Source organism: Spermophilus citellus (assembly GCF_964194105.1).
Source record: "Spermophilus citellus genome assembly, chromosome: 10".
Taxonomy (NCBI): Eukaryota; Metazoa; Chordata; class Mammalia; order Rodentia; family Sciuridae; genus Spermophilus; species Spermophilus citellus.
The window spans coordinates 125,317,009-125,331,685 of NC_138197.1; the positions used below are offsets into that span (position 1 = coordinate 125,317,009).

The 14,677-nt window shown below is 43.2% G+C and overlaps 1 protein-coding gene across 4 annotated transcripts in view; it reads left to right on the forward strand.

The window, feature by feature from the left end:
• The first annotated feature begins 644 nt into the window (after positions 1–644).
• Positions 645–14,677, forward strand: part of HMGXB4 (HMG-box containing 4) — a 36,903-nt gene continuing 22,870 nt past the window's right edge. For 3 of the 4 annotated variants that reach the window (XM_081310648.1, XM_081310649.1, XM_081310650.1), the window contains exons 1-5: positions 645–733; positions 5,153–5,251; positions 5,876–6,024; positions 6,252–6,330; positions 7,105–8,060. In XM_081310648.1, the coding sequence (XP_081166774.1) occupies positions 5,221–5,251; positions 5,876–6,024; positions 6,252–6,330; positions 7,105–8,060 (1,215 nt within the window). In that variant the 5' untranslated portion in view covers positions 645–733; positions 5,153–5,220. Of the gene's footprint in view, positions 734–5,152; positions 5,252–5,875; positions 6,025–6,251; positions 6,331–6,435; positions 6,551–7,104; positions 8,061–14,677 lie in introns of those variants that run through there. The other variant, XM_081310651.1, reaches the window with a different exon arrangement.

Here is a 14,677-nt window from a genome sequence, read left to right on the forward strand (position 1 = left end):
AATGATGGATTCAGTTTCTGAAATTAAACTTTTTATTTGCGGTTTTCAAAAAAAAGATTTCAAGTTCTCTCATGACATCTCATCTCTCTGAAGACCATTTCTAAACTTTTAAGTGAAAATAATTTATGGCAGAGAAATGTAGATGAATAGGCATGCAAATTGTTTTACAGTGTGTCATTTCAAAGATATGTTCTTCCACCTCACCTCCCCAGCCTAATATCCAAATATAGATGCTAAATTACAAGTAAGTGGCACTGCTGTTAATCTGCATGGCTCTGGGTTTTGCAAGTAGGGGGATTATTGAATAAAAATATCTTGAAAGAAATACTATAGTCTTGCGAAAAGCATTGCATTAAGAGTCAGAAGACTTGAAGTTGTATCCTGACTCCCATTCCAAATTGCATCATGGGGCAAGTCACTTAACCTCTCTCAATCTACTTCTCTTCTGCAAAATGCAACAAAACCGACCTCACGGGGATGCAGTGAGTTTTTAACAATATACTGTTCAGAAAGCTTCTAGTCCAAATCTGGCACAGAGCAAGTTCTCAATAAACACTTGAACTCTGCAAGCGCAGATTCATTCCAAGCGTTCGGCGCTCTTTCCCCCCCTCTCGAGTCGGAGTCTGCGCTCTGAGCTCGACTGAGGCTCCCTGGCTGCTCGTACTCTTCTCTCCTTCTCCAAGATGGCGGCGGTCGGCGGCGCTGAGGCGGGATCCGGGCGAGCCGAGTGAAGGTAGCGGCGAGCGGAGCCCCCACGAGGCCGGGCTGGGCCCCCACCTCGAGGTGGCATCGGTCCCGGCCCGGCGCCACCCGCCGCCCTGGGCCCGCGACACCGCCGCGGGGGCGCCCCAGGCCCGCCGCGGCCTAGCCCTGGCGCCGAGCCGGGGACTGGAGTAGCGGCCGCAGCCGCCCCCGGGAAGGGGCTGGAGCGGGCCGAAGGAGGAAGGCGGCCGCGAGCTGTTCAAACGAGGAAGGCGGGAAAGCTGCGGGGCCGGGAGGGGGCGTGCGGCCGCCCCGGGGGCCTGCGGGCCGCGGCCGCCCCTCCCCCTGCCTGCGGCTCCGCCCTCGGGGGCGCCCGGCGCGCGGGAACCGGGCTGGGCGGACGGGCTGCAGGGCGCGGGGTCCCGGCGCTCGGGGGAGAGGGGCCGGGACCGGGGCGGCGGGAGGGCCGGGTCCTGGGCCGGCGGGAGAGGCTGCGCGGAGCTCCTCTTCTCCTCTTCCCAGAGCTTTGTTGAACTAGCTGTTGCTGCACGGCTGCCGGGAGAATCCCATTGGATTGCGGTGGGGACCCCAAAAATGGTGGTCCTGGGGGCCCGTTTGCATAAACAACCTGGTACTGTGTGCATTCTTTGCGTGCGACCCAGTTTGTGCCTTCGTAGCGGGAATCTTCTCCATACAGGCCCTTTATCCCTCTGCAATTATTACTTGTAGCTTCGCTTTATTTTAAATCATGCAAAAGAGAAGAAACGTCTATCTCCCTTCTCTGCCGGCTAAGTCGGTGGCAGGTTCTTTGGCCTCCTAGCAGAGTAAATAAAAACACTCAACCCAAAGTAAAGCCTGTTGATCGCACAAGGCTTGTCAAAATTTGTATTGCTGGTCTCACGGAAATGTGTCTTGTCAGCCGATCTGTGCGGTGGTCGTGGTTCCGCTGAATTGTACTGCAATGAGAGGAGTCTATCCCCACCCGGGCTGTGGGATCTGCGGCTTCCAGAGCTGGCAGGGGCTGTGAGTGCTGCATAGGTAGGTTCTTGGACAAGGGAGTGGCAAGAATTCGAGCCACTGCGTTCCAGAGATTGGAGGAAACCGTGAAAATGAGAAGACATCTGCTGCTTCTATCCTAGAACCAATGGCAACAACAAAAGTTTCTAAACTGGCAACAGCTGGATGTGTCTTCCTTTACCTGCAGTGAGTTCCTGAAAGGAGTGTTGGAAGAAGAGAAAAAGGAGAACAATCTTGGACAAAGCGCTCATCCTGGACTAGACCTGGATCTTAGGGTTTCACTTACTGCCCAGTTCACAAGGCTTAATTGGTTTCCTTTTTTCAGTTCTTATTTATAACCCGGGATGAAGCTTGAGGCTCAGATTATTTCAAAAAAATCACCTTCTGAAACTTTTTCAGTATTTACAGCTTGAATTTTAAAAATAACAAATACAGCATCTGATGACTTTAATTTTTTTCAAAAATACTTGGGTCATCCAGAAAGCCTATGCCTGAACACAAGCTGAATTTTTATCTCCAAGTGGAAAAGCCGCGCCACCTTCCCTTTTCCACAGAAGAGCCAGTTAACAATTTGCACGTTTCCTGCATGCGCTTTTTTAACAATGGCATGCTTCTTACTTCCATAAACAATATTAAATAATAAACTTTTACTTATGTTGTCATTTTTAGCACACTGAGACAAACATAATTGTAGAACTGTTCCTGCCTCTTGAAATTGAAAATGTTAAATTTTAAACTCCAAAATCATGGAATTCAGGAGAATGTGTTTTAGCACCTCTTTTACATTTGCCAACGTTTAATGTAATTATGTTTTCTAACGTGAAAAGCAAACCTAATTTTTTTTTCATTAATCTTCACAATCTTCTCCCTACCCCTGAACTCTGAATTTATCTTGGATAATATTTAAGACCTGGAAGAAACATCAGGGGTTCATCCAACCTTGTATGAATGTTGCCTGAATTCTGCCTCTTTCATCCTGTTGCTTGAGACTTCTTTATCTGGTATCATCTTTCTTTTATGACTCAGCAACCACAACTAACCCCTGAGCTGCAATAATACCCTAATTTAAAGAGCCTAGAAATTCTGGGCCAATCAGCCTTCCTAATCTGGGAGTACTGTAGTCCATGCTGTTTCTCAAGCTCTTGGCTGCCCCAGCCCATTAGTGAATTAGATTTGTGTTCAGGTCCCATTCATTTTTTTCTATAGATATTTAATCCTATAATTATGAAGTGCCCTTTGGTATCTTTAAGAAGATTTAGGACTGGAGGTGTAGCTCAGTAGCAGAACACTTGCCTCTCAGGTATTAAGACCCTGGGTTCAATTCCCAGTACCAAAAAAAAAAAAAAAAAAGAAGGAAAAATTAAACTATATCAGGCCTAATTCTCACACACAATGTCCACACCAGCATGTTTTCTGTGTTGGCCTGCCTCTGAGGGACAGTTGCTAATTTCTGTTCCTTTTTGCACCTGTTATTTTTTTTTTTTCTATAGTGCACTAGTTTTTCAGAGCAGTCAGGTGTGAGACAGGAGGGCTTTTTCATACCTATGAAGTCTTTCTTATACTGTCTGCAGAGACACTTGCTCCTGTTCCGACCACATTGCTCAACTCTGTTCTGAGTTTTGATTGCCAAGGGCAGGCCTGCTTGTAAGTCTCAGAACCTGCCTTTGCTTATGTTTAAAAGTGCATCTTGTTTTGACCACAGATTGATGTCTGTGTTTATGAGATTGAAGAAGTGTTTTTTGGTTTTGCCATTATTTCTCAAAACGTTCTTTGCCAAACCCATTAGACATGAAAAGCATTTAACTGGAGGGCTCAAGCTGTTTTGATTCTTTGGTATCGTCGGCCTCTGAAAACCAAAGTGGCCTGTATATTTTTTTGATAAACTCTATGTTGTAATGCCAGTGAGATGATGTTCCATTCCAATAGATATAATCCCCTGTGACCCACCTTCACCCATTTTGGAGTCAGCACCATTTGGGTAGGAAGGAGAGGATAGTGATTCCATTCAAGAAAAATTAGTATTTAAATGCAGGAACATGAAAACTGACTGTTATCTATCCATGAGGCCTAACCTTATATCCCCTTTAATCCCCTGAAAAAGCCTTTTGAGCAAGCAGTTTCCCATTTTGCCTTTGACCAATTGGTTTCTTTACTTCACTCCAGTGTCTCTTACTCGCAAGTTCGATCTTCAGTTCACTTCCCAGGGAGTGGAGAAGTACTTTTTGTACTTCTTTTCTTGATCTTGTAAATCATTCTTGGCAATATCTTTTTCCTTCTGTTTTCAATTTAGGCTTACCTTTGTGTTGCATTTTATCTAAGTGTACAAATAAGTCTTTTTTATGTTAATTTATGAAAGTTTCCCTTGTTAATCCAATTCATCTTTTCATACTTATTATTTGTACTTACCTGAAGGAATTACTGCTATGTCATTGAAGGATACTTCACTATTTCTAAATCCCATTTATAATGATGAAAGTAAAATAAAATGGAAATAAATAACCGATCAGGTCAACTTTTAAGCATTTGACTAACTGTATGAGAATGTTTTCAAACTATTTAACACTTTATTCTATTTATCCTGCAAAGACTTTTCCTGAAAGACTTGACACTGCTTGTCCTAAAGTCCTTGAAAGACTTGACCATCCAGTGCCGTGTACCGCCATGTTATCTTCAAAGTCAAATGCACATCTAAACTTGAATGCCAAAAGAAGTTCTAAAAATTCAATATGATATATAGAACATTTAAATTATTAATTCTTCTAATCAATAAAAATCTTAAAATCATACAGATTTCATCACCTGTAGACAAATGAAAGTTCTCCATGTTTTTCACCTAGCCTTTAAAAAAGGCTTGTTAGTGGTGAAAACTCACATGACTCACTACTATGAGAAGTGTAGCTACTTTTATATTTCTACAAACCAAAAAATTAAAAAGTCTTTAATATCTGTATACCATTACTATTTCTGTTTAAGTTGCAATAAATTTTACTGGTTCTCCAATCCACTTGGTAGGATTTTGTGGTCTTCAAGCATTTGGTGTAATCTGTCTTCCTCTGCATCTTGCTTTACCTGTGCATCTTGTAACCATGATTGAACCTACCCCTCTGACTTCATGTCAGTTTCTGCCCTGTCTCTATGTTGTTGGTCCTGTTGGCATTTCAGAAATTCTCATTAATTTTGGAATTAATTTTTATCCTGGAAGTATTTTATATACTTCTCCAAATGACAACTATGACTCAAATCTAATTAAGCTTAACACACCTCCTACAATTTCAACCCCAGTATAATTACAACCAAATGAGGAGGTGACAAGACACTCCTCTGTTTCTTGCTGCCCTTCCAGTCGGCCCTTGGATCGCTACGCATTCCACCTGGAAGGTTGCCTCTCCACAGATTTCGCGTTACAGGAGGGTTTTCCTTCTTTATTTCTCAGACCTGGTCCTGTAGACGGGAAGGAGCCTGGACACAGTGACACATTCTCAAAGGCCCTGCAGGACCGCCATGGCTTATGATGACTCCATGAAGAAAGAAGGTATGACCCCTTTACCTGAGAAGCGTTCCAAAGGGGGTATCCTCTTCAGTGCTCGCGGCCCAAGGATGTAGAAACCAGCACTGGACATCACAGCCTAGACTCCCAAGTGATGGTCCAGAGCACTGTTATGACCTCAGCCTCCACGCCCTCCCCAGACTGGGCCCATGGAAATGAAAACCAGGACAGGGGTTCCAACATGAGAGTCTGAAATATGAGCCTTGGTTTGTTGGGGTGATCCCCTGCAGCACTCTTGGTCCTGCCAGCTCCAGTGCAGGAGTCTGGGGATAGGAATCACACATTGGACGCCCACAGAGCAGCGCAGCACAGGAATCATTACTTTCAGCCTTACCTCTGCAAGTCTGTCTACCTGTCAAATCACAACTAAGAAACTATGTCTGAGGATGCACTTTGGGTCTTGCATAGCATGGAAACATTGTTTCTTCAGGTTTGATTCTTGTGTTTGCAGCCAGGTCATCAAAAAATATTCTTCTCCCTCTGGGTTTAGCCCTATATTCTAGTGAACTTATTGAAACATAATTGTAATTTAGAAATGGAGGCACTGTTACATTTGGTTGCTACTTACTTGTCATTCTCACTTCCTTTTCCAAATTAACCTTTGCTCAGATTGCTTTGATGGTGACCACAGCTTTGAGGACATAGGACTTGCAGCTGGCCGAAGCCAACGAGAAAAGAAACGTTCTTACAAAGATTTCTTAAGGGAAGAGGAAGAAATTGCTGCTCAGGTCAGGAATTCTTCCAAGAAGAAGTTTAAGGTAAGTTCTAAACATTTAAGATAGAAAAGTTTTTATACTTATTTTCCTAATATTTGAAAATGAAAGTGTGTTCTTAAAACTTTAGGAAAGAAAAATAAACATTGTTGACATGTAATTATTTTCCATGCTCTACTTTGTTTTCCAAAGTCAAAAACCGTCAAAGAACAGTGTTGTTCCAAACTGCCTTCCTCATCTCATTATTGGCCAATTCTTCCTTCTAATTGCAGGATAGTGAGCTTTACTTCTTGGGGACGGACACACACAAGAAGAAGCGGAAGCACTCCTCTGATGACTACTACTATGCAGGTACGGATGGGCAGGGCGACAGGCGGGACAAGCACATCACTGGTTCTTGGAGTCGGGGTAGGGGAAAAGGTCCAGATGTTGCTGACTCAGTGGCCTATTTAACAGGACAGTGGTTCTTGTTCTGAGTGCCGATAAACCAGTGTGAAGGAGGAGAGAGGTGGAGGGCTGGTATTTTGGAGGATTCAGCATAGAAGAACAGTCTTCATTTGTGATATACCAGGTACCAGGTTCCTTCTCCCCCGTCATCCACTTATCTTGCACCATGTTATCTAGCCTCCCTTTTGCCACATGTGGTCCTTGGGCCCTCTGGCCTGCAACTGTGGGTCTTTTCTCAACCAGTGTATATCCATTCACAAAACCAGTTAGCTTTCTTGGCTATGCTATGCACATAGCTGATGGGACTAATGTTTTACCTTAATGAGTTTCTCCTGAGCACAGAATCAAATGATACTTTACTTGCGATCTAATGTAAATCGTAACTACCCCTAATCCACAGCTATAGTCGGTTCTTCTGGGTTTGCTCTCTGGTTGCTTGTGGAAGACTCAGTGAAGGGAAACAACTTTAGTGACAAGGATGGTCTCAAGGGTTGAAGACAGACTACCAAACCAGGAGGCACATGGGCGTCATCGCTGAACATTAGGAATCAAAGGGTGTCCCTTCAAATCACTCCTGTTAGCCTCTTCCTCATACTAGTTGGGTGTTTTGGTGAGAGAGGAAACTTGATGGATGTTGCTGCCTGTCCTGTTGACAGTACTTCTCTTAATTATTTCCAGACATTTCGTCTCTGGAATCGTCACAAAAGAAAAAGAAGAAGTCCAGCCCACAGCCTGCCGATACAGCTATGGACCTGTTGAAAGCCATCACCTCCCCACTGGCGACAGGCTCCAAGCCCTCCAAAAAGGCTGGGGAAAAGTCCTCCAGCTCCTCAAGCCATTCAGAAAGCAAGAAAGAACACCACCGGAAGAAAAGCAGCGGAAGTGGCGGGGAGCTCTCCCTGGAGGACGGCAGCTCCCACAAATCCAAAAAAATGAAGCCCCTCTATGTAAACACAGAGACACTGACCCTCCGTGAGCCTGATGGCTTGAAGATGAAACTTATTCTCTCACCAAAGGAGAAGGGAAGCAGCTCAGTTGATGAGGAGTCTTTTCAGTACCCCTCTCAACAAGCGACTCTGAAAAAGTCCTCCAAGAAGTCAGCTCGGGATGAGCAAGGTGCTTTACTCCTAGGACACGAGTTACAGAGCTTTCTGAAAACAGCCCGGAAGAAGCACAAGTCATCCTCAGACCCACATTCGTCTCCTGGCCCTGAAGGCTGCGGGCCTGATGCCTCCCAGGCCCCCGAACCCCACAGTGCTAACCTTGATCTTTCAGGGCTTGAACCTATTCTGGTGGAATCAGACTCATCCTCTGGCGGGGAGCTAGAAGCTGGCGAGTTAGTGATAGATGATTCTTACCGGGAAATCAAGAAGAAAAAGAAGTCAAAGAAGAGCAAAAAGAAGAAGGACAAGGAGAAGCACAAAGAGAGGAGGCACTCAAAGTCCAAGAGAAGTTCGGGACTGTCTACTGCAGCAGTGGGAGAGGTCACAATGACACCCGGCCCTCCCCCCAGCGTCCCACACGCTGGAGCCGCCGCCCCTGCCCCACCACCTCCCAGCTTCCACACAGATGGGCACAGTGAGAAAAAAAAGAAGAAAGAAGAGAAGGACAGAGAAAGAGAAAGGGGGGAAAAGGTAACATGTTTTTTGAAGGGGGGACAGTGGGTAGGGGATGAGACAAGTTCTTCACATAGGAAGTGGACTTGGAGTTCCGCAGCCGAGGGGCACCTAGGCCAGCGCAGAGGGTCAGGGCATCTGTGGAATGATACCAGTGGCCAAGTCTATCTGGTACGCAAAGAAGAACCGATCCCAATTTGAATTACTAATGGTTCTCCTTAGCAGAGTTGTCCTCCCGTCGTGCCAGTCTGGGCTTAGAACGCTGTGGCTTCTCCTGGACTCCTCTGAGTTCATGGGAAGAGCTGAGCCAGCCTCTTTCCTTTCCCTTAGCAGCAACTATCTGGCAGTTGGGACACAGAAAGGTGTCCTCTGAGTTCATTTTAAAACTTTTTTTTTTTTAAGAGAGAGAGAGATAGAGATAATTTTTTAATATTTATTTTTCAGTTTTCGGCGGACACAACATCTTTATTTTATGTGGTGCTGAGGATCAAACCCAGTGCCCCACGCATGCCAGGCAAGCGCGTTACCACTTGAGCCACATCCCCAGCCCCAACTTTTTTTTTATTAAATGTCCTTTCAAAATTAGTAGAACAGTGACCAGTTAAATTACAACAATTGGATTTTAGGGTCTGATGGCTATGTTGCTAAAGGTTTTCTTTTAAAAATGAGCTTTTTGTCCCTGTTATGGAGTGATATATAGAAATTTACAAACTGATAAAACAAAGCAAAGAAGTCTTATTCTGAAAATAAATATATTAAGAATTTGAGAATGGAAATTTCATTTCTATCTATGAGGTACAAGTTATTTTCCCCACTTACAAGGTGCCTTTTAAGATAAAGGAGAGAGAGAGAATGTGTACACACTTCAAAGTGGGGAGAACAAAACTAACCTCTGAGCTAAGATTCAGTGTGAGCCTAAAAATCTGTATATTTAAATGCTAAGGCAGGTTTTATCCATCTGTCTGAAAGTTGCTTCATGAAGTACAAAGTGTATATTCTGTATGATTCTGTTGTCCCTAAGACTTTCCATTCTAGTGATACATGACAGTGCCATAAGCTAATATCACAGTGCTGAATGTGGAGGTGCAGGGTTGTCAGAGAAAGCTAGAAGAAAAGAAAGGGTGTAGGTGGGAGGGAACACACAGAGGCAGAGAGGTGTTTAGGAACCAGCCTAGAAAAATACCTGACCCCCAGGCCTGTGTTTCCATCCGCCTGGTAGATATCTCCATGTGGATGCCTTGGGTACCTCAAACCCCTGTATTGTTAATTGAGTTTGTCAACCAGGCCCCAAACCCCCGTCTCCTCCATTTCCTTCTATATGCCCTGTGTCCTGCCAAACAACCCAAACTTCAGTCTGTGTATTTAGATTTTTCTCAATATTTTATTGTGAAATTTTTTTCAAACAGTAAGAATTGAAAGATTGTATGATGAACACCATATACCTCCTTTGAGGGTCTTCAGTTCATATTTTGCTTTCTGCTTTATCATAGCTCCATCCACCAGTCCATCTTACCTTTTTTAATGTATTTCAAAGTAAGTTGTGGGTAGCGTACACTTTACCCCTAAGCACTTCAGCTTGACGTCAGTGTTTTCAAGGCTTTCTTTGTTCTATGAAATTCACATAAAATGAGAGAGGTTAGGTGGACGTTTGTTGAGTTTTGATAAATGCACAGCCTGTGTGACCAGACTTCTGTCAGCATATAGACCTTACCATTGAGCCAGAGAGCTCTTTCCCACTCCCTTCCTGGCCAGCCCCGCCCCCAGAGCCAGCTGCCACTCATTCGTCTTCTAACTTTATGGTTGGCTTTTGTTCTCTAGTCTTCCTTGATGACTTTTAAGCCTTTATTCATTGCCACTATCTTGGGCCTCATCCCTCCCTGTACTTGTGTGACAGATGGCTTCCTTTCCGCTGCTTCCCTTATGCAGTTCATCTTACACATTGGTTCCAGAGTGCTCCTAGGTACCCCTGCAATGACGAGTCCTCTGTGGGACCCTTACTACTGCGTGGGAGGCTGTGAGCTGCGAGAGCTCTAGCCCCGTGGCTCTCCTGCTCTCCGCTCTGCCTGTGCCTGTCCAGCCTCTGGCCCTTTGTAGATAGTCAGTAAGCACTTGTTGGATAAATAAACATCAAGGTACAGACCTTGGCAAGCATTCATCATTGTCTGGATTTAGCCCTAAACCTACTTTTTCAGCGGCTTTCCCTCTTATTGGTTTATTTTATATACCGTGTGTGGAAATCCAACTTTTTCTCATACATTCTCATTTCTCTTTTCCTCATTTTTGCAGTGACCTTCCCCTTCTCACACATCCAAGCTCTGCCTTCCCTTCAAGACCTTAGCACATGCCACCTCTTCTAAGACATCCCAAACCCATGTCAGAATTCACTTGTGAACTTCCTGGAACAACTTCCTTTCTTGTTGCACTTATTTTCTTCCTTATATTAGAGCTATCTTTGTAAGTATTCCCTCTGCCCTGTTAGACACCATAAGCTCCTTAATGATAAGCACTGTTTTAGTCAATGTCACTTTAACTCCTCTGTGTCCTTCATAAGCATTTGGTAAGTTTATGTCAGGTGCAAGAATATATGGACGGAAACATGGTGTTGAAAAGGCCAGGGTGGGAGCAAACTGTGGAGAAGCTTTCATACCAAAATGAGGAACTTGGCGAGTTGTGGTTTATGAGCAAGCTTTAGATGTGATCCAAATGATAATTTAAAAATGAAATGATAGAACTGTACAAGATGGGTTAGACTGTGACAGCACTCAGGAGTTGCGATAGTCCAGAAGGTCTGCAGGGAAAGTTGAAGAGACAGATTCAGAAAAGACTGAGTGGAAGGGATCAGGCTTGCATCAGGGAAGCTGGAAACAAATGAGTATGGAGGGCAGCCCTTAACGCTTTGAACCTGGTGCTTTGGAAAACAGTAAGCTTCTAAGGGTTAGAGACTTGCCCTGCTGTAATGCCCTGGGTGGTAGCAAGTGCTAAGAATTTTAGTTCTAAGCAAGAACATTAACATGAATTAATATTTGATAGTGACTGTCTAAAATGTCAGAAATAGTCTAACTCTGAATCTATATTTATTTAGTCAAAAAATATTTGTGGTGCATATATCATGTTTTTTTTTTCTAAAGAGAGTGAGAGAGAAGAGAGAGAGAGAGAGAGAATTTTTAATATTTATTTTTTTTTTAGTTCTCGGCGGACACAACATCTTTGTTGGTATGTGGTGCTGAGGATCGAACCCGGGCTGCACGCATGCGAGGCGAGCGCGCTACCGCTTGAGCCACATCCCCAGCCCCATATATCATGTTTTTTTGAGCCTAACTTGAGCATAAAATTTTCCTGTGATGCTTTTAAAGAGTATCCTTTTCCTAGGTTTGTTTCATATAAAAAAAAAAATCTTAAAAGTTAGGAACAGAGTCCAACCAGAGAGAGAAGAAGCGCTCAGGGATAGCCTTCCCCTAGCCTGCAGTGAGCAGAGGCTGAAGAGCCACCCTAGAAGTGCTGATAACGAGGACTGACGAGAAGAGAGAAGCTGAGGAGCAGAGCTGGTGTGGCAGGAGATAACATAGACTCAGGACAGCTGCAGAGCTAAGTGTTTGAGGGCAGACTGTGGAGCCAGACCGCTTGGTCCAGACCCTGGCTGTGCACTTGCGGTATTAGGATTGTACCCGGGAATACTTTACCACTGAGCTATACCCCAGCCCTTTTTATTTTATTTTGAGACAGGGTCTCACTAAGTTGCCGAAGCTGGCCTTGAACTTGGGATCCTCCTGCCTTGGCTTGTTGAGTATTTGGGAATACAGGGATGCGCCACAGCACCCAGCTGAAAGCAAATTCCAGTTCATGGAGAACTCATTGAGTATCTTGGTGTTGGAGATTTGCCCTCTTGAAGAGAAGTGTGAAGGATTTTTTTTTTTTTTTTTTTTTTTTTTTTTTAATTTGAGAAGCAGAGTGTAATAAAGTGGTACAAAGCTTGGACTGGGATTCAGCAGACTTGAATTCTTATCTGTCTGCTACTTGGCAGCTGTGTTCCCTTGAGATTGCTCCCTCAATTCTCTGCTCATTAGTAAAATGGGTTTTTTATGTTAAATAGTGGTACATGTAACACTTAGCATAGGGCATGACTCAGTAAATATTAGCTGCTGTTACAACTGCTGTTGCTTGCTTCTCAAGTTCTGCAAAAACTTAAAGTATGTGCAAAATTGTCTTTAAAACTTCTTTTTTAGCCACTCATTCCACATATTGGTTGACTAAGCTAGGAGACTGTTTTTATGCATCTAATAGCCCCTTCAGGGTAATACCCCAAACTCTGCAAGATCTCACTTATTTAGGAAAACAAGTAAGAGCACAAAGAAAACAAGGACTCTAAAAAGCAAAAGCAGATATTATAAAATGATAGTCCCACAATGCATCAGAGCTCATTGGAGAGCTTCATGGTCTCTGGGGGAGACTGTGACCCCACTGACTCTATTCCTTTTTGAATTGGGGAATTAGTAACCAGTGTTTTACTTACAAGGGTGTGGAAAAAGATCAGGTTGAGGTGATGGCAATACCCATACACTCTGACCTCTCCCCATGCAGTTCTGAGGCTTTTTATTCATCCAGTACAGATTTTTTCTGCACTTAGATAGTGTTAGACACTTTCCAGATGCTAAGAGTACAAAAAGAAATAAGACACAGTATCTGTTGTCAAAGATCTTCATGTCTGTTAAGAGAGATCAGAAAATATTCGGTATGTTGAACTGCAGCAGAGGCATGAGCAGAGGGCTGAGGAGGACAAGGAGCCTACATGACAGGTTCCCTGGGACAGGTATCATTGGAACCAAATCTTAAGGCCGAGTAGAAATTATCAGGTGGGAAAAGAAACAGGCACTTCAGTCAGCAGATGGAAAACTTCTGTGTAGATGCGAAGACTTGAGTGGGCATAGAGTGATCATAGGAGTTGGCACAGCAGGTAGGAAGAGCTGCTGCAAGGCGTGCCCAGGAAGTAGGGAAGAGCTAAGCAGGAGTTGGGAAATCATAGCCACGATGGCCGTATTGGGGCTCTTAGGTATGTTGTAGGTGTTTTCATCCCATTTCACAGAAATAAGAGCAGAGAAGTGAAATCACCAGTCCCAGGATGCACACTGCTAAATGCAGAACAGGAATTTGGACTCATTTTTCTAATTGCCAATCCGTGCTCTTTTCACTTGCAGAAAGAGTGTTGTAAGTTATATTCAGTGATGTATTATGAGAGAGAGCAGAGGTACGGTATGTGTTTTAGAAAGATTTCCATTCACATTGGCTAAAATAAAAGCTTTAGTATAAAAACCTTACTCATTTAGTAGCATCTCCCTCAGCTAGATCATCAAGTCAGATCATCATCTGGGTTAGAAGAACATCAGATGGTATGGTGTGTAAATGTTAAATCTTCATTAAAGAAAGCTGAATTTTATTAAGATTCATAAGCAGTGTTGTTTCTTCACACCTAAATGTTTTATCTTTCAAAACTGGGTCTTAGAATTCATGGAAGGATTTTCCCCAGATTCTCAGAGTTCTATCTATGATCCCAGAAAGTTAAGCAAAACTGCTTTAGAAAGAGCATTAAGAAGTTGCTTTTTGAAACATCTTGATACTGTTAATATATCTCATCAAACATAAGGAGATTTTGGCTGTACAGTTACAACAAGAGTCACCTTTAGTAAATAGTCAATGGGCTTGTTGCTGACAGTTTGCTACTAACCATAAAGTATCCAAGTTTTCAAAATAGTAACATTTCATTACAGCACAGTTGTGTATTCCAGCTGTGATTGACATGTCATCTTTGTCTGTTTTCTTGCATGAGAAAGCCTAGACCACTCCAATGGCCTTGCGTTTGGAATCTTGTAGAAATGTGTTGTATGTATAGCTGTATGTCATCCATTATTTGTGTATTTTTGTCTGTGCCCTGGAAAACTTTTAACCCTTCACTCTGAAGTCTGAACTTGAGATCCACAGAGTTTTATCTTATGCAGTGGTTAGGTTCTAAGGTCATATTTTATGTAGTCAGAGTTTCCTTCGGAAATCCCTTGAGAGGGCTCCACTTTAAAGGCAGGAAAGTTCTCAGTCCACTAGAATGTTAGTCCAGTGCAGCTAGACTTTTCTGAATTCTCAGTACCATATGATGCCATTGGCATATGTTCAAGAACCATAGTTCTACTTTTTAAGAAAATTATGTTGCATCAAGAGTCACAGTAAGTAGTCAGTAAGCCACTTAGGTAGTGAGTTCTACACACTGAGATCTACAGAAACTATCTAGGAAAAGCAAATCTATAAATTTATATCCCCTGTCCTTATAGTAAAATGAATGACAGGTAGAATCACCCAGATGAATGGCCAGATATAAACCTTACACGAGCTATGTGTGTGTGTGTGTAATGCCACTCTGTTGTATTATTGTGGGCCCAGTAAAGAGGGTTTAAAAGGAAGGATCCTTAATTAGTACACCTAAACATTTGGGGATATAAAGCTGCTATTAAGTTAATAAAGGAGATATAACACCCAAAACTCACTTCTGTAACATCTCCAAACAACTTTAGTAGAAGAATACTAAGAAATAAGATGTTTATTATCTAAATGAAAAAGATTTTAAATAAAGGGCTTGCCGCTCTTCTCCTTGT